The sequence below is a fragment of the Nelusetta ayraudi genome, unplaced genomic scaffold, assembly GCF_046127955.1.
Source record: "Nelusetta ayraudi isolate G7.1 ecotype Tasmania unplaced genomic scaffold, CSIRO-AGI_Nayr_v1 ptg000076l, whole genome shotgun sequence".
In the NCBI taxonomy this organism is placed as follows: Eukaryota; Metazoa; Chordata; class Actinopteri; order Tetraodontiformes; family Monacanthidae; genus Nelusetta; species Nelusetta ayraudi.
In genome coordinates, this window is record NW_027466126.1 from 2,289,127 (window position 1) to 2,313,696 (window position 24,570).

Here is a 24,570-nt window from a genome sequence, read left to right on the forward strand (position 1 = left end):
GTGTGTGCGCCTGCCTTGGGGACAGCGCTGCAGATTTCCATTTAAAGAGGGAGTTTTCTCAAAGAGGCTGAGATGGCTGAGCTGCACGGGGAAACCGTCTCATGGGGTGAAACGTGCACCGGCTCCTGTTTGCTGTTGCAGCAGGCGACATTTAGTTGCAAAAGCAATTCACCCATCTCACTGACTCCACCCCCAGTCAGGTGTTGGCTCCACCTACTGAGCCCACTATGTTTTTTGTCTCCTGGAAGATCCAACAGATGTACTTGCGGCTGGATTTTGTAAACAGATGGCTAAATATGCTGTTTTCAGGAGTGCTAAGCTGAGAGAAGATTAACTGTTACAAAGCTATTCGGCTGGAGTCTTCGATGAAGGATTGATACGGAGGTGGACGTGCAGCAACGTGGGACTTTTAACGAAATGAGAACGAATGGAGCCGCAATGAAAGATTTACTTCCTCTCTCTTTTGCAGGAGAAAACCGCTGACTGTGACTGACTGGAGTCCAATTACAGATGGCCGCGCTGTACGGGCCAGTGCGAACAATGTCCAAGAATCAATGCGCAACACAAACACTGTTAATGCAAAATTGGAAAAGTAATAAGAAAAGTGTCTTTAATGCGTGTCCTGATCAATACAGTGATCTGGTCAACGGACGCCCCTTATTCCCCTGATGGAATCGACTGCCTGTCGTGACCAAGGCGGTTTGTCCACATGTTTGGTTATCGAATGCATTGAGCGAGGTTGCGTGCAAAGAGTGCGCACTCGTGAAATGAGCAGGGGAAAAAAGAGAGCGAAGACGCAATGTCCACTGTGTGATGAACAACCAACTTTTGGGTCATTTACATTTCTGGACAAACATGTATTGTCTGCATTTTTTTTTTTTTTTTTTTTTTCCGCAAATACAGGTCAGAAGTGTACAGGGAGACATAAACAACTTAAACACCTCGGCTCGTCCTTCTCTATCTCTCTTTGATGTGTTGATGAAATGGAGCCTGAATGTGCGACAGGTGTCACATCTTCACGCCAGACCATTTCTCTATCCTTGCACACTCTACAGCACTAATTAGGAGGGCTCTACATGTTTTACATGTATTCTGTAGGTTAGAAAAAGAAAAAAGAAAAAATCTGTCAATACAGATGGACGTTGAAAATTGAATTCTTTTAACTACCCACTGAACCGGCATCCTTTTGGTGCAAAGGGTGACACTGGTTGTGCGTCACCACTGTGTGTCCGAATGTCCAAGCCAGTCGAAGGTAACCAGGTTGCCCACAAAGAAAAGCCTTCAAGGAAAAAACGCAAATTTAATTCCTCTAAAAGTGCCAATAAGTCCAGCATCCGTGCTAGATTCGTTAGCAAAGCTTGTACTCACTTCATGTTTGCAGATTGCAGCACGTTCTTCTTGATGATGTGCTGATGTATCTATCTGTATGTGTCTATTATCCATCAGGCAGCAGCCTTCTTTACAGGGCAGCTGAGGAAGCTGAGGAAGCTCTTTGAAATACCACCCTTATGCTGTGAGTGAGGGTGTAACGGTACAATCAAGACAGTGATGATGTTGTTTTTTAATGTGCCCAGTAGGAGGATTGAGTTTAATTTTCTCTGAACCATTTTGATGCCTCCGAAAGGAAGAAGACGTTGAGGGAAACACGCAGCAGCTTGAATCAACAGCATTTAAACGGCCACAATAATCACAATTTCGTTTCTATGGTACACAAGATGAAACCAGCGCAACAGCCCCCCCAATACACACGGCATTCCTTGTCACTGATTGTTTTGACTTTATGGCCGGCAAATATTTGGTTCCCTTTCCAAGTGTGGTGGACACCCTGAGCAGCGGCAGGTCAGTGGAGGCAGCGGACAGTTTGGCAGCTAAAGAGGCGGCTAATTCTCCAGGGGGGTTAAAACAGACTATATATAGAGCTGGGAGGAGAGCAGCTATTGAGAATATGTCAGCGTTGCGAACGGAAACAAAGTCCCCGGCTAAATGCTAAAGCTGGTTAAAAAATAAATACACTTACACTGACTATACTTTACTTTTCGAGAAGGAAAATAAGAGAGTGACTGGTTGCTCAGTGATGGATGAAAACAAAGCTGAAAAATGGAACTGAAAAAACTGAAGGACCTTTTTTGAAATTAAGGACAGACATTTTTGTATTTTAACAAAAAACATTAAAAACACTACATTCACCTTTGTGGACAAATAATTTGTCTGTTAAAAAGGTTTGTTTTTCCAACTATGAGCACATCAAAAAAATGTTTGTTGTTTTTTCAGTACTGTTTTCTTTTTGCAGTCGAGTCAAATCCACTTCATTCCATCTTGTCCAGCAATTTTAAACACAACATATTTGACCAGAGTGCTCGACATGCAAAGCTAAATATCATCACCATCACCCGGTGAGCAAAACAACACGCGTACACAGTGAGAACTCTGCGTAGGTAATGGTCAGTGCAAAGTCAATAAAAGAGCAGGAAACTGGTTAAAAAATAAAAAATAAAAAACTGAACACATCTTTGAGGGGATTAAAGTGAACTGCGGGAGAGTCGGCGCTCCAATCCTGCCAGATAAAAAAGCAGCATTAAGCCGCCTGGACAGATATCAGAGCCAAATGCAAAATCCTCAATGATTTTGTGGGGAAAATTAGTGGCAGGAGGGAAGTCGCCGCGGGAGCCCGGCTGGGGCGAGCGTGTGCCGAGGCTTGGCAGCGCTCAGAGCTCGCCGGGTACCTGTGATGTGGCCGCGCACAAAAATACACCTCCCCATGTGTTCATGTGTTTACTGATTTATCTTTGGCATCAGATGAAACTGGAGAGAGTGTCTGTGTGTGTTTGCGTGTGTGTGTGTGAGGGTTTCTGCATGTGTGTGTGTGTGTGTGTGTGTGTGTGTGTGTGTGTGTCTTTACCTGTTCGAAATGTGGAACGTGGGGCTCCCTCCTGTGAACCTGAAGCTGCTTGTCGATGTTGTCCTTCAGGCACTGACACACGCGCCGCTTCTGGTCGGCAGAGTAGGCTTCCAGACTGAGGAGGCAGTCGCACTTCTAGAGGCATGGCGAGGGGGGGGGGGCGAGAGAGAGAGAGAGAGAGAGAGAGAGAGAGAGAGAGAGAGAGAGAGAGAGAGAGCAGCGAAAAAAGAAGGGGAAAAAAAGGGGGAGGAGGCAGAGACGGCGGGCAATTAGGCATCTGCTGTCAGAGCGAAAGTGTTTCCTCATCCTCGCACAGCGAAAGGCTCCAGGATGAGCGCGAGAGAACAAATTGGAGGCACCAGTTTGGATTCACTTCATCCTGTGGGACCTCCTCCCCCTCAAAAAGAGACGCTAAACATCAACGACTGTGCCAAAACTCACTTTTAACAGAAAAAAAAATACTTTTTTAAATTAATTTTCATCAACCCAGGATGAAAAAAAAACAGCAACTCCAGTGATGCAACTGGAGTGTGTGATGACTTGGAAAGCATCTTCCAAACGGGTTCGTTACCACTCCAAGAGCTGATTGGCTCACAAACGCAGACCAGGTGTTTTGGCCCTTGTCTTACTAAATATAGCAGCGTGAGGATGAGCCGTTTCAGCCCAGTCACTGTTTTTCAGTGACTGCCCCCCCCTCACCTCCACCTCCATCCCCGAGCCTCTGCCCCCTCGGCTGTCTTCTCAACTTTGCTCTCATGACACCACAAGGCAGCGACCTGGCGCAGCTGCGCTCGGAGAAGCAAGAAAGAAAAAAAGAAAAAAACCCAGACATTAGTGAAATTAGATGATGGCCTCCATCCACTTTGGGCAGAATTTGATATGAGGACAAATTGGCGCTTTCCAAAAAGAGCGCAGCGGATCGATGCACCGCAGCAGGGGAAAAAAGACACATGAGAATGAAAATCTGACAGCGTTCCTCGTCTTGTTCTCCGGGGAGCCACGATCTGCCTTTGATTTCACTCAAGTCCAGATTAAATTAGCAACAGCCTAATGGCTTTGCTTGTTTTTGGCCAGAACATTTTTGGAAGGATGAAAGACAGTTGACTTGTAAGTATTTTTCCACAAAGTCCAATTTCAAGATGAGGGACCAGAATTTAGTAGTACACGAAGACTGGGATTTTCTTTTGGAGGCCAAACGTTAATTTGATTCTTAAATTCCAGGGATGCAGCGACTTAACAGTTCTGCCAGACGAAATAATTACTAAAATGAGTGCCATGTTACAGCAAGTATAATATATTCATGGTAAAACAAGAACTTCAAACGTACAACAGAACTTCATCCAAGTGATTTGTATTTTCCTCTTGGCTTTGCATATCTTTTCAAAACACCTCCCCTCCCATTATTCATTTCTAACGATGCAGCCTCTTGTCCTCAAGAAACAACGACCTTGATTCTCCTTCGTATCGGAGGAAAAACATTTGTGTCTTGGCATTTTTGTGCGCGACTGCGGCTATAAATAGGCATTTTTCCATTTTGTTGAACCCTTCAGAGATCGACCAGAGTCCTGCGGCCTTTTCTGGTGACTTATGGTTGCCTGTCTGTTTGACTCTGTTTCCTGCCTGTTGTGGGCCTCCACCTGACCCAGCGAATAGTCGCCTGTCCACCTTGTTGTCCCCTGACGGCCTGGTCTCCACTGAAGTCCCACTGACGCTCAGTCTGATGGCAGTAAGTGCTGTCGGTGATGGTGTTTAAATGTAATGATGCAAAAGTGGATTTAACATGATTTTGAAGTAATGTGTCCCCAGTCAGTCAGTTAAAGCGCCTACTAAAAGTGTCTACTAAAGCACATAGAGTTGGAAATCAGTTTGTTGTGATGTCATAAAGGGCAATAAACCTTCTTCCAGGTTTGTGACGCCACGTCGTGAAGGTGCGAGCTGCAAACAGAGGGCTTAATAAGCTGGTCTCTGGAGATCTATAGGTTTTTGGATAATTCAGCACGCCAGGTTGCTGCATTGGAGCCTGATGTGATACACAATAATCCCCAAAAAAAACGGAATATTTTCCATTGTGCATCCTACATAAAATGATAAACAATTAAAAGAAATCTCAAAGCACACGAACCCAACAATGCAAGCAGTGTAAATGAGAAGGTGAGAAATACATACTGTACATAAATATGTATAATGCACCATCTGTCATAATATATTCCAGTATAGAGCAGAGAGGAGCACACACTCACACACACACACACACACACACACACACACATACAGGCTTACACACAGTGGCTTGCAGTCAAGCTGCTGAATGCAAAGAGCCAGGAGAGGATGTGCGCTTTCCAAACGTCGAGACAAAGAGACACAAAGACGCAGGACCAACGGAGGGAGGTCGCAGGGACGACGGCGGCAGTGGCGGCGGCAGCTCTTTATGAGATTTGTCCCGGCTGTTTCCAGTCACAGTGCAAGATGATGAAATAGGGTCTCCTTCAGAAGAGACAGGAATCAATGGCGATGTCCTTCTAGATCCATCACCTGACTGCATAGGGCTGCGTCAGGGGGTCCCGGTACGTTAGATGCACACACACACACACACACACACACACACACACACACACACACACACACACACACACACAAACACACACAAACTCCTCAACATAAACAACGCAGCCACACCCTCACCCCCTCTGGGGGCAAAGCCTTATAATATCGCTGTCAGTGAGAACCTCATCATTCAATCTGAGGTTATTTTTATGTCCTCGTGGAAAGAATTGCACGATATTGCTCAGGTCAGGAAAGGTCAAGGGAAGAGCCTCAGCGGAGCTTCAGCCCAGCAGGAGTCACTGAGTGTGTCTGTGTCTTCTGCTGCTAGTAAAGGCTCGTTTTCAGGAATCCTCTGAATAAATACAAAGCGGCGTCTTTTAAGTTCATAAATTCTCCTTTTGGTGCTTTGACATCTTTTTCAGTGGAATGCACGTACCGCACGTACGTAGGACGCAGGTCATTAGCACAAGCTTGTGGTCCAAATTTCTCCCGCTCTCTTAAAAGTCACATTCCAAGCCCTTCATATTTGTTCTAACTCACATCCAACATGCAGTTTCCCTTTGCATGTTTTGGCTTTTCCCGCCAGACTGATAAGAGACTTATTTCTTACTTCCAGCTCCACTTCAAGCAAACTTCCCGTAAACAACCATTTGGGATAAATAGTACTGTAAAAAGCAGTTTAGTATTGCAAGGAAACATTGCCTCATAAGGGCTGGTTGGCCTCACTGTACAGCACAGGAGAGGAGACATCTGCTGTAGGGACGAAGGAACCTGAACGCAACCGGAACACACGGGCGCACGTGGCGCCAGCTTTTCCGAATTTAAACAGTTTTACTGCGTCTGCAGCTCTGACGACAGAAACTGACTCAGACGCACCGACCACAACAACAACAACAACGAGGAGGAGGAGGAGGAGTAGGAGGAGAAGGAGGAGGAGAAGGAGGAAGAACGGGATCCAGCTGGGACTCTGCCGGGGCGGCCCGCGTGAGCGACTCCCATGCTGCACTGCTGCACGAGTGCAAGAGTGCATGTTTACACACGGTAGTCCGTGTGTAAATACGAGGCCGCGCACGGCTCCGCAAAGCCGCCACTTAGCGCACGTGTTTCCTTTTTTTTTTCGTGGAAAAAGGCAGAAGAGGCAAAGCGACAGATGGTGAAATAACAGGCGTTTAAATGCGTTGAGTAACTCGGGAATCACACGTCATTGTGTGCGGCGCACGTGCAGCCGCGCTTCCTTCTCACCGGTGCTCTCGCTCTGCTCGGGGGGGTGTGAGGCGGGGTCAGGGGGAGGGAGGGTGCTAATGAGGCTTTGTTTGCCTCAGGGTAAATAATAATCATCTGGGCATCAGATTTTCCCCTTTGTTTTCCGTTTTGTTCGGAAAGGCTTTTTGTCGCGCCACGCGGATCAACTGGCCGTCACTGCATCTGTCTGGTAATCAGTCAAATCAGCGGCCAGTTAAACTGTTGGTTCACTGCTTGACGGAAGGAAACGCCGTCGTAGCACTTGAGAAAACAAACAATTTTGATGCTCGGGTGGGGTGGGGGGTGGGGGTGGGTGCTTCATGGGGCTTCAGGCAACGTCTGAGGTTTGAAGAAGTCTTGACTTGGAGCCAAACTCTGGAGGGATTTTACAGTCGGGAGTCACGTTGCTTCCTGGCATTTAACAACGTCCGGTCAGCAACTGTGGGTGCAGCTCCTCGAACAACAAGATTTCCTTCTTTGGTTTCTGTTTTTTAGTACACAATACACGTGAGGCTCGACTTGGAGGGAGTCGGCGGCGAAAAGCAGAAGGAGGTAAAGGAAGCGGCGATGATGTCAGAAAAGAAAGGAAACGAGGGGTTTTTCCTCCTTCCGACGCTCCTGCACCAAGAAACCCACCGCCACCAACGCAAACGCGGCGGCTAATAAATCAGAATCCAGCCAATGACCACCGCCCGCACCACCGAGTGGCTAAAAATACAGGCAGCATCGGCCCTTAATCAGATTGATTAAACTGCTCCGTGGCGGAGGCCCGCCCCCTCCAGCCATCTGGCAGATGAGGCTGGTTTTTCTTTCTCTACGTATGTCACTGGACCGCTGTCAACACGGCTCACCTGACGTGCTTCACAACAGGTTAGCGTCGCCGCTCAGCCGCATGCACGCACGCACGCGGTCAGGGATCGTTTTTAATCTCTAGTGAGCTGTGACGTGCGTCGCAAAAAGAGAAGTTCTGTTGTGACGCGACGCGGCGGGCTGATGACGATGAGCAGGGAGGCGTGTGCAGACGCTGATCTTGAAAGCGGATGGCAGACGTCCGGAAAAGTATTGTTCAGATCGGAGGAAGAGGAAGTGACATCACCTTGAGGTACCTGTCTGGAAAAAACAACAACACAGGAACTCTTCTCTATACAGCTGTTGTAAACAGCTCAGATGACCAGCGATGGAGCCACGGGCCGGGGTTTCGTTTCTGCTACAAGCTCGTAAACACAAGTGGCCACAGCAAGGAGGCTTCAGTGTGGGTGGTCTTCTCAGAACTGAGGTCAGGGGTGCAAAAATGGACACTTAAAGCCTTTCTCCAGAGTTCAATCGTCGTGTGCGTCCGTCATAGCAGAAATGCTAGTGAAGTGAGACTAAAGGTCGGCCAATCATTCTTGCGAGGTCTTTGCAAAGGCCTCCCCAACACAGATACTCATATTTATATTATGTTATGTTCATTTGCTGTGTATAACCTAAACAGAGTGCTTTTTCATATTGAGTTTTTATTATTACAGGTTGTTCTGTAAATGTGTTTTTTTGTTATATTTGTTACTATATGTTCATATCTATCCATCTATCCATCTATCCATCCATCCATCCATCCATCTATCCATCCATCCATCTATCTATCTATCTACACTACCAGTCAAAAGTTTGGACAAACCCTATGAATTTAATGTCTTTTCTTTCATTCTCATGACTATTGACATTGCAGTTTCTTACTGAAGGCATCAAAGCTACGCATAAACCCACATGGAAGTATAAAATAACTCAAACACCTTTTATATTTAAATTCTTCAAAATAGCCACCTTTCATAAAAAGCATATTTAGAGTTATTGAACGTGTTTTTCTTTGCTACATAATTACATATATCTTGCTCATATATTTGATGTCTTCACTATCTATCTGCAGTGTAGAAAGTTGCAAAGATTACTCACTGTCTTGAGAGCAGGCAGTAAAAAAAAAAAAAATGTTCTATATGAAGACAGAAGGTCACAAAGCGCAAGAACTCTCTGTTTTTGCAAAATGCCGATGGAAGTGAAGAAACCACCAGTTATGCTTTCGTTTTGTTTTGGGTTGGGTTTTTTTTGTTTTGTTTTTTTGCGTCACTGCGAACCAAATAACTTGCATGTCCAAGGGACAAAAATTCAAAGCCGGCGTTATTTGAAGCCTCCAAATTATATCCTCAAGTTCCCAGAGGGATCACAAGGGAATTTCCATACAAATCCCTCATGGACACAAAGGCACCAAGGGGTCTTATTCGTTATTCAAACCCTCCCCCCGACCCCACCCATCCAAACAGTGGCGACCAGCACCATGCGGATAAACAAACAAATGTGTCACACGCCTATTACGTCGTATTCATCAGCGTGAATAAGAAGCTGCTATCGAGAGCCCCGGCGTCGCCGGCACCTCCAGGAGAGAGAGAGTGAGTTTCACTTCAACAAATGCAGAGGCTTCGTAATTGGACTTTGCTGGATTTATGGCCTCCAATTAAGCGACGCGCTGACAGGAGCTAATGACGCCTAAGCAGTTTGTTGACTCTCGGCTCGTTACATCATTACTAATGTCACCCGATGAGGAAACGATGAGCGCTCCAGTTCGCGCTCCGCTCCCTCCTTCATTGACTTGTTTTAGTGAAGTACCTCAATTTGTTAAACCCCAATCACGCTAAGAGAAAGAACAGGAGAGAATAAACATTTGAAGAGTGTCAAGTCAAGGCATTTTTACAGAGTTTTCCTTGGTGTCAAATGCCATCACAAATGAAAAAGCATTATGGAAATGAGTCAAAATGTCCAAATGTCTGGTAAGAGGAAACAGGGGAAGACATATCAATAGAGAAGGTAATGGCTATGCTGATGCTAAATGCTAACAGAGAGCAGCGGTTCAGAAGGCCGCAGGCAGCTGAGGACCAGCAGCAACCAGCAGGGGAGTCTTTTTCATTTGAACCACTTTCGTAATGGCAATCAGCAAAAGTTTAACACGCAGTCAAACAAACACTGTTAAACATATCGTAGTCATCGAGGACCCTGCAAGCATCCGGTTCAAAGCGGCACTGTGTCTCCGCTGCAGCCACTGTAGACACCGAGGTCTTGCATTGCTTTTTTCCAGGGTAATTTACATTTCACATGTTTCCATTTATGTAACGATGGGGCTAAATCCGTCCACATCAACGGGTCTTGTGAGTTCAGGCTAAGGTAATTGAGTCTGGTTTTAATGCATGACTGTCTCATGACTGCAATGAAGCATGGCTGTAAAATTCTGTGACTGGATCTCAGTGTCTAGGGGGGGGGGGAGCACAGCACTATGCTAAGCCACACTGTTAACGCCGAAGTTACACCTCTTTTATGATCACTGACCTCTGTATATGGCTTTTTACGTACATAAATGTGCATTCCTGAAGCATGACCTCAGCATTCCTCGAGTTTTGACACGGCCACGTGCATCTCATCCAAACACAAAGGCTGCAGGCTGCGGATCAAGTGTTTCTTCTACAAATCCAACAATGAGCTGCAAACTGACAAATATTCCACCTTAATTTCAATGATGCATTACACTTTTACGGTCCTAAAGATAACTACAGGAAAAAAAGAAATTTGTGGCGCACAATGACGACAGCAGTTCAATAAGTTTTTTTTTACTTTAAGGGAAGCAGCTATTCCCACACTCTCAAATCTATTTCCAACGCGCCTCCAGCACAGAGCCATTGTGCGGTTCGAAAAAATGTAAGTGTGCACAAAAAAGGAACCCCTGACCCGCAGCCCTGCCTACGGCCACCAGGGAGGGCAGTAAGCACATGATCGGGCCAGGGAGGGGAAATCTCCTCAAGTCTTGACACAGCTGTGAAAGGTTTATTATGCTCTTCGCATGCCAGTATATGTTATTTATGTGCATTATGGCTATAAGTGTCTCAGTAGGTCCACTGATCTCTTGGCCTGTTTGCCAGTCACATGACAGAAAAAGAGATAAACACAACAAGGCCTAAGGAAAAGTGTGACGCAAGTAGCTACTTGTGCTTTATTCTTCTTCCTCTTCTCAAATTTAGCTCCGTTTCTTCAACGTTCAAGTCGGCAATGACAAGCACATGACTTTGCCATGGCGGTTCCGAGCAGGATTCTGAGGTTGACACCCAGTTTTCGAATCCACTGAGTGAGTATATTTAGAGGCGTTGTCGGTGGCGGCGCCAAGGTGGATTAAATCACGTGAAACCAAATGTCAGCTTTGAATTGTGGCCAAACTGGAAGCAAGAGGGAACACCTCGGTCCAATAGCACCCCCGAGATCCCGGTTCAGCCTAATAAATGGCTCCCATAAAATATACTCTCCTGCTGACAAGACTACCCGGGTGCATATCATTTACAAATCTAGCGGTGGAAGACAAGCCTGCAGGTTTGAAGTTTGTGGGCTGATGTTCTCACTTGAGTTGCACTTCAATGAGCCGACGAGTCGGATCAGAAACATGACAGCTGGATATGTGAAGTATGTCATCATGATATGATTCAGTTTTTCTGAATGTGAAAAAGTGCCAACAAACAAGGTTTGGACAGAGCAGGTAGTTAAACTACTACTACTACTACTAACAATAATAATAATAATAATAATAATAATAATAATAATAATAATAATAATAATAACGCCTTTGTAGGTTTTTGGATTTTAAAAACCGGTCAATCAGACTTGTTCAGCACTAGTGGAATAGGTTGGTAACAGCATGACTTTCCAATTGGAAGTTTCCAATTGGTAGATCCTGGCTGCAATCACAGCTTAGCCCCACCTCTCTATGCTATATCCTCAAAGGAGCTTGATAGGTGCGGTTGTGGTGTTGTTAAATGTCATACTTCTAGGATGAATCTCAAAATATTTCAGACTGGAACTCTGAGCAGTGCAGCTGCCTGTGATTCGAACACAGTTATTATTATCGGATTCTGACTCCGGCGATGGAGAGCTTTTGGCTGTAGAAAGAAAGAGAGAGTGAGCCAACAAGATGACCTCAATCTCTAGCAAGAAGCCAAAAAGTTTTTTAATCTCCCCAATATATTGATGAGCCTAAAGCATCTTTATCGAGAAACATTCTGTACATACTGTATGACAAAAGGCTGTCAACCTCATGATTTATTTATATAAGCTTCCAAAACAACATACGTCATCATCTTGCACAGCATGAACCGCACGGCGTCGCCTTCGAACACTGAATGCGTCTCTTGAGTAAACAGCTAACGCGATCGGAGAGCCACCCGGCACGCAAGCGGCCGCACCGTCCGCATGTGACCGACCTGACCTCGTCTCTGCCTACATGACAGCTGACCCGCGGAGGTACGCAAACATAGCAGGTGATGCAGATGCGTGCGGATCTCTGGCAGTTGCTCAGGTGGAGATTATTCATGATTTTTATGGTAATGAGAGGCAACTGCGCCGCTCCAATCAGATGCTAATGGCTACAACGGAGCGAGGATGCGGCGTGAGCGACCGTGGCCTTAATGGAAGTCTGAGGGGTTCCGCTCTGTGGCGCGTCACCAGGCGTAATGTCAGCGATGTCGCGGCTGCCGAACCACTGGAGAGTCATGCGGCTCAGAGCGAGCACCTGTCTCAGGCGCGCAGGGCTTCACTCTCTGCGGTCGGACGGCAAACCAATACGTCTACATCGCGGGAGGCTCCGGCTCGAGCCAAGAAAAGACGCCGACGGGAATCACTTACGTCTCCGGGTTCGGACAGCAGGTGCTGCTGCAGCGAGCCGCTCACCCTCACGAACCTCCTCTTAGGCCCGACCCGGTCGGCCAAGTTGCCCATGGTGACTCTGTGGCTCCAGTCGCTCCAGTCGCTCCAGTCGGTCGGTCAACTGCGTGGCTCTCCCAGCTCTCTCTGTCTGTTTTTTCCCCACCGTTTTACCTACACGACACCGTTATTCCTCCCCCCCGCGCCACCCGTGCGTCGCTGACACACTTGCAGGCACGTCGCACTCCTGACATTCCTTAAATCTGGGTTAGATTGGTGCCGTTTTGAGCGAGCGCAAAAATAGGATGACCCTCCGCGGCGGCGGAGAAGGGCAGCGGCAGACAAAAGAAAAAGAGGGCAGACTGGCAGGACGGCTCAGAGTTTATTTATTAATTTACGTTTTCGGAAAGACGAACCAGCAGAGCCTTTCTTCACTCCGTCAAACAGCCTGACCTTTTTTCAAAACTTTATGCATTGTGGATAATATCCACATGAGAAGCCAGACCATGATGAGGAAATCTCAGGAGGCCTGCTGCACGACGGGCCAGTCAGCTGTGAAAAACTGCAAAGATTCACAGAAGTGATGCACGCCTGTTGTTGCGTCGTTCCGAGTGGATCTAAGCAAGGTTGAAAACGACAACAAATTTGCATAATCGAAGAATGTGTTGTATGTATGTCGTATGAAGGTACCTTTAAAATTCTAAAAGTAGAGTATGAACAACTGCTAGTACCAACACACGATATACAATCACCTTAAATCCAACAAGAAATAATACCCATATAGAACAAACCAGTTTTCATTGTATCTCCAATAATAATAAAAATGTTGGACTGTGGCGAGCGCTCCTTGCCGGAAATGAAACAGATAAGAGTCAGTCCTGAATTTCATTGTCACTGTGTGTGTGTGTGTGTGTGTGTGTGTGTGTGTGTGTGTGTGTGTGTGTGTGTGTGTGTGTGAGTGTGCGTGTGTGTGTACAGGACTCGCATGTGTGACCTTGGCTCTGTCCGGCCAGGAAGAGCAATTCAATTAGTATTCACCACACTCATACATATACACACACACACACACAAACACACACGTGCATTAGCAAGGGTCAGAACCAGTGGAAACACTTGAACGACGTCTTTGTCTCTGTCTGATGCTAGAATTATTCAGTACCTATTCACACGTCCCATATTTCCTATGTGGGGTTTTTGGTCCAAATAACAAAAGGAAGGATGCGATGCAGTGGGGGTTCATTTACATTTCTCACTGAGCAGCAGACTGTGGGCGTCTCATTGTGCTCACTGTTTACTCCATGAAGTATGAAATTAACTGTTGACAGGTGTGTCAGCTTTGTGTGTGTGTGCGTGCATGCGTGTGTGCAGCTGCCTTTCTACTGTTTGAAAGAGATAAGTTTTGCTGTGTCTTGGTGAGAAAAGGAAAGAGAGCTCTGAGACAAAAAACTGAAATGCTAATAACAATGAAGTGATGGAGGCTGAACACCAGATGGACCCATTCATCTTACATAATCATGTGGTTAAGGGCGCGCGGAAGCTGATTGGACGATGCCCTTGTTTACTACACTCAAGGGGACCAACTAGTCCTTCTGTTACTGCCTGCACAGCCTGCTCGCTGCGCTACAACAACTCCGAGTTCATTGTGGTGCAAAAGACAATTAGCAACTCTTGCCGGGAAAATGCGCACTGAGAAGAAGCCCTCAGCCGTCCATGCGAGCCGCACTGGCATCAGCGAGGCTGTGAATCCTCTCCACAGCCCCAGACTCCAAGATGGCGGCCCATTCATTTCAACAAAGTTGCTCACCCAACGGATACACCGAAAAAGTTTTTGACTTCTGCGTTAATGGACCCAGAGTCAGTCTGGTATCCAGTTCTTATAATACATCCATGATCCTCTCCCTCTGCCTACAGCTTGCTTTCTGCCTTTATCACAGCAACAAAAAAAAAAGAAAATGACGCCGATTGGTCGATGGGGTCCAGGACCACTTCAAGACTCACTGAAAAGTTTATTTTTTGTTTATTTATTCAGGGGGAAGTCAAGATTGATGAGCAAGATCTCACAAATGGAGTGTTAGTGATGAAACTGCGATTACAAGCTGCATTCGAAATAGAAATTTGGACCAAACAATAAAGGGTCGAGACAGGAAACAGTAAAGCCACTCTTTTTTTAAAAAGAAAAAGCGTCCCAAAAAAAAATGCCTCCAATTCCAAACTCCCTTTCCCGTCTCATGCTGCCTTACGTAAGACTTTCTATTTATATATATGTTGCCTAATTGGATAGACTTCCTCTTTTCCCGCCTGTGGGACTGATTTGAGGCTCCCTCATTCTGTGTGGAATTTCTGAAGAGGGGAGGCTCCGCTAAAAGATTCACAAGCCACTAATGAGGTTATGCAGCACATATCAAAGTAAAGGGCGAGGAAAAGGAAAAGGAAAAGGAAAAGAAAAGTGTGTGTCTGCGGTGGTTGTATGTGCGCCGATGAGCGCGAGTGTGCCGGCGGCACTCGGCGCTTCTAAAAGTTGCTCATTGAGGAGATTATCCACATGAGCCTCATTGATGTGGCTGAGCCGCCGCGGCAGAATATGCGAGGTCGCATGATGCTCATTGTTACATCGCAAGTTCAGCCACTTAAAGGCCCGGCGCGCATCATTTTGGTGGCGGCGGATGTCAGGAAAGCACAGTTGGAACGATGTTGACGACCCCGTTTTCTGACGTCCCACTTAAAGTCGGGGAAAAATCTCAGAGAGGAGCCACATTCTGGTGGTGACGCAACACAGCTGCCGCCGTACAATGGAAGCAGCACTTTATGTTGGGACAAACGACAATTATCTACGAGTGATTCGTTTTCAGTGACATTATGTGGTGAAAAAACAATTGCATGTGTTTTCTATTCAATGTCACGGACGCGACGCTGGACACAGGCTAACTTTAAAATGTTTCCAAACTTTTAGGGTTTTCATCAGATCACTGACTCGGCTCTGGCAAGGTACCATAAATTAGAGGAGCCCAGCGAAGCCACATCCTCGTTAAAGGCGCGAGCGAGTTGCGGATCTGCATAGCCAATATCTCGGCGTGCCAGAAGTGTCCTTGTTCCGAGTCGGGATGTGGTCCGGCATATATTCCCGGCGACTTCCGACTTCCTTACCATAATAAATGAGGAGACGAGTGCAAAGAGGGAGGCGTTGTCGGGGGAGGGGGTGGCGAGCGGAGGGAATGAAAAGGAATCAGTCAAGGCAACAATAACACGGTGGTGAAACCTGCAGAGTGGGAGGGACAGCTGCGGACAGTAGAGAGAGAGACACAGACTAGAGCCGATCTGTCGGGGAGTGAAGGAAAGCCTGGAAAAGAGCCAAGCGAGCTCGGAAACTATTAAGTCCCGTCAGTCACCAACAGCCACTAACACGTCTCTGCTGCTGCTGCTGCTGCTGCTGCTGCTTCCGCTGCTGCTTCCGCTTCAGTTTGAAATCAAGCCTTCTGTCTCCCCCTCCAGGCCTGTTCGGAGCCCGATACTGTTTACATCTGGCAACGACCGTCTCACACCTCGAGTCTACATTTCCAGATCTCAGTCTGACTCCCAAACTTACAGATCTGCGGAGAAGCGCATATTTAGCCCTGTGTTTACAGCATTGTTGACAGAAGGGGCAAAACTGCGTCAGAACACCGGACATCCAGGGCAAAATGTGACGTCTCCTTTTACTGTGTTGTTGCACGTGAATCCTCCCTGTACTGGTATTTAACGCCACTAAAAAAAATAATAATAAATGCATAACATGCATTATGTAGTAGCTTTGGCACCATTACAGCGACAGAATTGTCAATGTGGCAGCTCTTAAAGAGCCACATTGGCAACGAGCATCGCTGAATTGCCGGTAAAAGTCATGAAAAATTAACGACGGCCCCTCCCATCCTAGATGTAAAAATAAACCAAAATAAGTGCGGCAGCAGAAGAGATAAAGAGGGGTTTTGTGATAATGATGACAATCAGGGAATTAGGAAAACTATTGTTAGAATAATTTTTATTGGAACAACTGCATGAATCAGCGTTTTCTTACGCTTTGTATTTCTGTTGAGGATAACGTGCGTGCAAAGACACCAGAAACCGACACATGGCGCGCGTGCATGTGTGTGAGTGTGTGCCAGAGTGATTCGATGGGATGGGAGGAGGAGGACAAGGAGGTGGAGGAGGCGGGGGAGGAGGAGGAGGAGGACGGTTTCATTAGAGCTCTCGGCTAATCCTCGTCTCTTCCCTGTAATGTGATTTCCACCAGGGACAATTGCCCCTGCAGCTCGCAGACAAGCTGGGCCGTTCGTTAGAACACCCCCCCCCCCCCCCACCCCCCCTGTCCCCTCCGTTCGCTCTCCCTGCTTTGCTTTCACATACAGAGAAAGAGAGAAAATCACACCTCTTACCTCAGTCATGTGTATCAGGTAGAATCTCAGCTCTTCGGCATAATCTGGAAGAGAAAGAAGAAGACAAAAATCATTTTTTTGTGTCAACTGCCTTTATTCTGACACCACCATCATTTGTGTCATTTCCTTCCATCCCTGAGCAGCGTCATTCTTCATTTTCTATGTTGTTGTTGATTGTTTTGTTTTCCTTACAACAAACATCTCTGTTGATGGAAAGCTTTTACTTTCAGTTGCCCCCAGAGACGTTCACCCATAATTCACAGGCAAGACAAGCCTGAGGGGTCTGGAGCAAAGATAAATAGTTTTAATCAGGTTGACCTGCCGCCACACACACAAACACACACACACACACACACCCAAACACACACGCAGGCAATGATATATGCACACACATCTGTCTATCACACCATCCGTCTCTGCATTCTTCCTGTCTTTCTGGCACATCATCGAACTGTGACAAACACAAGTCAGAGCCTGGAGTTTGTGGCTGTTGCCTCCCCCTACTGGCGGTGCGACACCACAAGCAACGCCTTTTATCAGTTCATTGAGATGGAAAAAAACAACAAAAAAACAACAAACCATGTCCTCCACAACAAGTCCTTGAAATTCGGGAGCAGATTTCACACAATCTAAACTAATTGTTAATGAATTTTCATGATCAATTTATCTTTTCTTTCTTTTTTCTTTTTTTTTCTTTTTTTTTTAACAAATGCAGAGTCTCTTAACCCAGCCAAAAAAACTGCATTGTCCAACTGGCCCTGTGTCTTGAATCTGAAAATCAAGCCAGACTGGCAAAGTCACTGACATGCGGAAAGAGAAATGCATGCAGCGATGACGCGGCGGATACTGCAGGCTCTGTTTTCCCACCGTGTTTGCTCAATTGTGCATCCCTGTTTCTGCGTCTAATAAGTGACAGGCATAAACTCAGACCTGCAGCTGCAAAATTCACCCTTTAAGCTTGTTTGCATCAGAGAGAAGGGAGCAGGGAGACAGTTCCAACACTAAACAGCAGAGGTCACTGTTGGATATTCTTCAGCAGAGCCTTTATCCTGACACCACTGTGTGTGCTGCTGGCTTGCCGCTGACCTCAGGGGGACAACCTGGATGCCGCATTGATGTTAATAGAAGCTTTGACAATTGAGAATGAAAGAAAGTAGAGCTCCGTGTTTGTTTGTTTGTGGCAAACACACTTTAAATGACAGAACATTTGGGATGAGCACACCATGACGGTTTCAATGTGTGCGTATTTTCTGTTTCCCACACTCCACGGCCTGGTACTAAGGGTACAAAAGGAAAGTCCCGGTATTGAACTTGCACTCTGTCATTACATGCACACGCGCACACACACACGCATGCATGCATGCACGCGCGCACATGTCAAACACACCCTCACTGAAACAAACACAATCCCCCGGCGCCTCTTTCCTGAGTGACGCTGCTGAAGCCAAATAACAATGACAGGCTGCAGGGTGGAGATGTGTGTGTCTGTGTGTGTGTGTCTCTGTGTGTGTGTGTCCTCTCATGACACACACGCGCACACAAACACACACACACACACTCCCAGGAACAGACAGGCAAAGCAAACTGAATCCCCTCCCTGCTGATCCGCGGTTTGTTTTTGGGCGACGGTCGGAGGACGAGAGCAGTCCAGTGGAGACGAGATGGGCAACGACACCCTTTGCCTTTCGCTTCACTTCTTTCAATTTCAATTTCCCAAACAACATGTTTTCCACAATCTCAAAATGAAACATTCTCATTGTTTCTGCCGCGACTAAGAAAGATATTCAGACGGTTCATTTTATGCATTTCTGTCTTTTCATTTCGTTTTCGTTGTTGTTGTACAGCCTCACATGCTGTATCACTTGCAGTCTGCATAAAAGTCCGGCTGAACCAACACCAGTGCAAATTTAAAACAATATTTTTGGGATGTGGACAGAACGCGCACAGTTTTGAATTGCCGCTTATAAAAACTGACTGATGTTGACGGACAAGTGAGGCTTTTTTACCTCCCTTAATGTTTTGTCTTTCCACAAAGCGCGACGGCAGCAGATGCTGCAAAATCTCGCCAGGTTGGTCGCCGGTGCAACAGCTGCGCTTGATGTGACAGCAGAGTTGCCTTTTGTGCATCAGATGGATTTGTCTCTTGAGTTTTCAGGAGCTATATTTGCCAGGACTTCTGCCTGGATACAGGCCTGTGAATAAGCCATCCCGCTTACAGTTTATCAAAACATGCCTCGAAATACTGGAGCGCACCACTGTGAGAACCTGCGGCAATACACTGGACTACACTCTTTTCATTAGGCCCGTTTTCTATCCATCATTTACATTCGCGCCGTTCCAAGGGGGTAACAGGCGATTCATATCTATGAGGCGAGATTAAACTGGGAGTTAAACAAGCTCACAGCAAGAGAAGGTGGTTCACACAGACCTCCTGCTAACCCCTGAGCAAACGCTCCAATTTATGAGCGGTGATGTCACCGTGTTGTTATTAAAGTCATTATTCTCATGGATGCGGTGGACAACCTCCTCACAATGAAAAAGGGTGTGGGGGAGGCAGGTGGGGGCTTTAAAACACTGGAGGCCGGCAACAGGAAGTAATCTTCACCTCTGCTGAGTCTCTGCTAAGATAAAACCACGGACCAGGACACTGACTGGCCTGAGCAATACATAATTTTAATGAACTGCGAGAGAAAATAATGTTGTTTTTTTTGGTTTCTTTTGATCATCGCTCAACACAAATTGCGAGCTTCTCTTTTGTCTCTGCTTCTTTTTTTACTATTGTATGCAGCATTATCCCCCATCAGACATATTGGGATGTTCATTCTTAACCCGTAACTTCTACCAATAGCGCTCAACCTCTTGTGACCCCAAACATGACTCAGGGTTTTCCTCCCATCTAGCAGGCATAAATACAGCAGGCTCTTATTTATTTGGCTGGCTGCCGACTCCTGGTTGCTCTATTCTCCCCGTTATCACTGCAGGAGGCGGTTGTTTATGCCAAGGTGAAATAAAGAGACAAAGCAGCAGGAACTTGGCCAGCCTCATTCCAAATATCCTCCTATTACGCTGAAAATAACACTAGAACGGCAGGGCGTTAAGATTGAGCCGATGTGTTTATAGTTTTTAATCTTTTCCTTCATTCTTTCTGCAACGCCTGCGAGGTTTTTAGACAATTCGTCAGATCAGATGTGCGCCGGGTGGCGACGTACCGTCCTGGAGCCTCAGCTGCCGGAGGAACAGGGGACTCTGGAGGACGTTACATCTGCCCGGCTCGTCCTCCCTCGTCACCAGCATCAGGTCGGTGTAGACGAAGACCGTCACCTGCAGGGTCCGAGCAGCCCAGGCCGGCGGCAGCAGGAAGAAACAGAAAGAGGGACAGCATGTCAGAAGTCACAGAAAGTGCGTGTGTTTTTTTGGGGGGGGGGTTTTGAAGGTATAGTTCACACTTTGTCAACCGCAGCTTTGTCTTTTCTGACAAACGTGCATCTGCAAAGAAAGTGTGAAAGGAGTTCACAAGCGTCTTGTGCCTTGAGATGTCCTGTAGCAGGAAATGCATGCGCGCGCATGGAAGTGTTGTTTGCATAATTGTACAAACACACACACACCACTGCATTGTTAGTGGGGACTTTTTTTTTTAGCCTATTAAATGGTGAAGTTGGGCAAAACGCCGACGCCATCCGAACTTCGCAGGGAGGGCGGGAGCGAGGGAAGGAGGGAGGGATGGAGGGTGGCGTGAGGAGTTTTTACACGGATCACAGCTGCGCGTTCGAGTTGTGCATCCATGCAGCAGAGCTCTGATTCATGGGGACGGCCATTGTTTTCAGCACAATGTTTCTGCATCTTCCTCTCAAGGCTGAGAAAGAACAGAGAGGTATTTCAGACGTAGCCAGTTTGTGGTTAGTGTGCGTGCGCGCCTGCGTGCGTGCGTGCGTGTGTGTGTGTGTGTGTGTGTGTGTGTGTGTGTGTGTGTGCGCGCGTGTGTGTTGGCTGGAGTGGGTGGAAGAGGATGTAAAGAGTGAAAGAACAAAGCCTCAGCGAGGCGAGCAGCACACACGTTTTCATGCCGCACGCAGAACTGGCACAGACGCATCACGTTTGAATACAGTTTTAAAGGACGCACAATGACTTTGTGTTTCAGATCCTGTTCGCATTGTGTGAAACACCTTTTGTTTGCTTATGACAGAATGGAAAGCTTTCTTTGCCGATTGGGGTACAAGAATTTCTTGGTCACATGTCAGCGATGTCGCTGCGAAATGTCAAAATACTAAATGTGCAGATCCTCAATTTTAATCCCAGACCCCAGTGGTGCAGTTTGGCACAATGAATTGATAGCATATTAAGTTTAGCCCTTTGTTTGAGATATCAATGCCATGCCAGAGTCATTTGTGACATCACAAAGGGCTTACGTCCTAAACTGTTGGTTTTAGCACAAGCGTTCTGAAGGGTGGAGCCGACCGACACAGGAAGGACTCCTGTCATTTCTGGAGAGCTCAGCCAAATAAATTATCGCTCTGTTATAGTCAGAAAACACTGAATTTGGCACAATAAATAATTCAACATCCGCAAGAGTCATTTGAGGCAAATATAGTTTCTAAATTGATTAAAAGTGTGTTAACCTAAGAAAAAAAAACATGCTCGAGGCCCTTTTGATTAGATGCACGAACAGACATCATAAAAAGAAAACAGTGATTTATTCATAGCCGGGGGGGAGGACGACGTGCTTATCGTATTAGTTTATCGTGTCACATAATTAGATGAATTCCGCAAAGTCTGCTGGATTTACGGCAGAAATCCAGGTTAGTCCAGATGCCACAGCGGCGAATCAACTTCTGCTCATTACGTCCGCTCAGATTCTCTAATCAGAGTGTTTTTTCCTGAAACAATCAGGCCTGTGCGCTCTCCTCGCTGGCCCCTGGCAGACTCACAACCTCTGGCCAGCAAAGCAGCAACCGAGGGGTCATTATAGAAACGGAACATTGAGAGTAACGGAGAGAAGGACCTCTGCTGAACCCTGGCTGTTGACCGATCAACCTCAAAGAGGCTACAATAAGGGGCAATGCACCGATGGTAGGTTTCCATGTCAAAACTGCTTCGGCAAAATGATGTGTATCTTAGAACACACAAGCGTGCCGTCGCAACTCTCGCCTCAAAGAATCACCAATTTATACCGAATGGTTATCTGCTAGGAGATAAAAGAGGGTTTCTCTGTCAGTGAGATCTTTGATGCCCTCCTGCTTCATCAATTATTCAGATTTATTCCCTCTCTAACTAAAACAAGCCTTGATCCTGCAGAGCCACGGACTCTGAGAGTGAGATTTTCCTGAGACAATTCCTCCGCCGGCGCTGCCAGGTCCTCCTCCCCTGACGTGTGAAGCACGCCTCGGTTTTGACTTGCGACGCACGTTTTTGTCGATTCCAGTTTGATGAAAAAGAACAAACAACTCACACAAGCAGTAGAGGCAAAGTGTTTACCCCCCACTATGTTTGTGTGCAATATTAAGAGCTTTGGTTTAGCCTCAATTTCTCACTTGAACAAGGAAATTTTTCAAATCGATGATGTGCCAAAAGAAAAAAACTTTGAAGCTCTGAGCTTCTTTTTTTCCACACAGATTCTAAAGTGTGTGAAGTCAGGAGGTAAAAACGCGGCATTCATGCAAATGCTTGGTTTGACCTGAAAGTGAGATGCTCATTAGCTACTTCAAACCTACCTTGAGGGAGTGGTGCTTGCTCTCGTGCAGGATCATCTCCTCAGATATAATGAGAGCTCGGCTGCACAGGTCAAGGGGCTGGAAAACAAGACAGTCAAGTCGTGAGGTCAGGCTCTCATTCACTCAGAACCTGCACGAGATATGAATCATCAGCTAAAACCACGTTTCGATGTCCTTTGCTTCTTTTGTCAAATTGAAAAACTGTTTTTCATTTTAGAATAATTTATCTTCTTGAAGGGAAAATAAAATAAGTGTAATACCAAATCCATGTCGGTTTGTATTAATCCAGTCTGCAGAAACGGCCGACAGAAGCTCTTTCTTCTTGGTGGGAAACGCGACTGCAAGTGACAGCGGCACGATAAGGTGCCTTAGAAGTGACTCAGTATGACCAAGTGGGAGGCCCGAACTTCCTCAAAAGTCTAGTGCGGGAGACAGACCAAGGCCATTTCGAAACGTGTGCATGTGTAAAATTTTGCACGTCGTCGCCTTGCGTGGGCAAGAGGTTTCTGCGTATGAATCAGCAGGAAGTAACACAGCCGTCCTGCACCCTTGAACGTGGGGAGAGCAAACAAAAAAACAAAAAAAAGACCCCAAAGGGAAGACGACAGGTACAGGCCATCATTGCAGAGTTGTGGTCAGTTTCCATTGAGGCATAATGTGCCTTTATGGGGCCACGCGCATGTTTTTCTAGTTAGAAGAGATAATAAATATAAGATATTGGAAATACAATTTGGCTCTTATTCCAAGAGTTTGATTATTTGTGCACAATGCAGAGTGCAAGTTGTCATTATAAGAAACATCTGCATATTTAAACAATATCTGTAAAAAAAAAAAATAAAAAAAATCCTGTGTGTAACTTACCCCAAAGGAAACATTCAAACACAAAGGACGCCTACTCAAGCACTCAAGTGCCCACTAACTTTCATTCATTTAACTGTGTGGGAAACACAGCGAACACTACAACACCTTCAATTGCCCTTTGACACTTTCCACGGCCGACCACAGAAAGGTGCCTCTCTGAGCATCATGGTTTTTTAGTACAGAAAGAGAAAGCTGAAAGGGTGAAGGTTTCAGATTTTGCATGATTTTTCCTCTGACGTCCTGTGAACTAAACAGAGGTGAGTAAAGTCCCTTTGTGACATTACAAAGAGCAGGGATAACTCAATAAATTTTGGGGGGGACAATTAATCATATCAGGCTGCTCTACTGGTTACATATTAACGAGTATAATATACCTTGTATACCATTACCAAAATTTCAATTTTTAATCACAAAATTTTGTTTATTTTACATCAACTTTATTCCCGAAATTTTGACTTTAATCTCAAAATTTCAACTTTATTCTCGAATTGGGATCTTGGAAAAACAATTCTATCTTGATTTGTTTTTCTCTTCTTGTGCCCCTAATCCTCTTCCACAGAAACACACTATCTAACACACTTTGAACTAACAAGTAAACAATCTAAAAAGCTATTCAAACCAAAACAAACACATAGCGATAGAAAGGCCTAATTTTACAATTATGCACACACACACACACACACACACACACACACACACACACACACACACACACACACACACACACACACGCTCAGGTCAAACTCACCTGGACAAAGATGGGGAAGATGAGGATCTTGGGCGCCACCTTGACATATCCATAGTTGCCGTGTGGCGTGTGCGAGCGGACGATGGTGCAGTTCTGGTAGTTGGCGAAGTTGGCGTTCTGCTGCTGGTAGTTGGCCGCGGCAGCGCTGGTGGAGGTGGACGCCGCCTTTGAGATCTTGGAGTTGTTGGAGCGACGCAGGAAGCCGGTGCGGCTTGAGAAACCGCCTCCGCCACCAGCACCGCCGCCGGAGAACGCTCCACCGGCGCCGCCACCACCACCACCACCACCACCAGCACTACCACCACTAGGGGGCGCCTGACCGGAGGTCTGTCGTGTTGGGTACAGTCTGGCTGCTGGCGATGGTTAGAAAATATAGGAACATTTATTGCTGGATTAGTGTGAAGCCCTAAGAACCTCAATTTCCTCCTTATTTAGACTCCAGGGCAGCAGCCT

At 46.3% G+C, this 24,570-nt stretch overlaps 1 protein-coding gene across 2 annotated transcripts in view; it reads right to left on the minus strand.

Moving 5' to 3' along the window:
- rgs3a (regulator of G protein signaling 3a) overlaps positions 1-22,925 on the minus strand; it is a 70,606-nt gene extending 47,681 nt beyond the window's left edge. Inside the window, exons 1-5 of one of the 2 annotated variants that reach the window (XM_076043597.1) lie at positions 22,769-22,925; positions 22,509-22,586; positions 20,010-20,121; positions 16,801-16,844; positions 2,900-3,034 (exon numbers count right to left, since the gene is read on the minus strand). In XM_076043597.1, the coding sequence (XP_075899712.1) occupies positions 2,900-3,034; positions 16,801-16,844; positions 20,010-20,121; positions 22,509-22,586; positions 22,769-22,777 (378 nt within the window). In that variant the 5' untranslated portion in view covers positions 22,778-22,925. Of the gene's footprint in view, positions 1-2,899; positions 3,035-12,373; positions 12,487-16,800; positions 16,845-20,009; positions 20,122-22,508; positions 22,587-22,768 lie in introns of those variants that run through there. The other variant, XM_076043599.1, reaches the window with a different exon arrangement.
- Between the last annotated feature and the right edge of the window lie 1,645 nt (positions 22,926-24,570).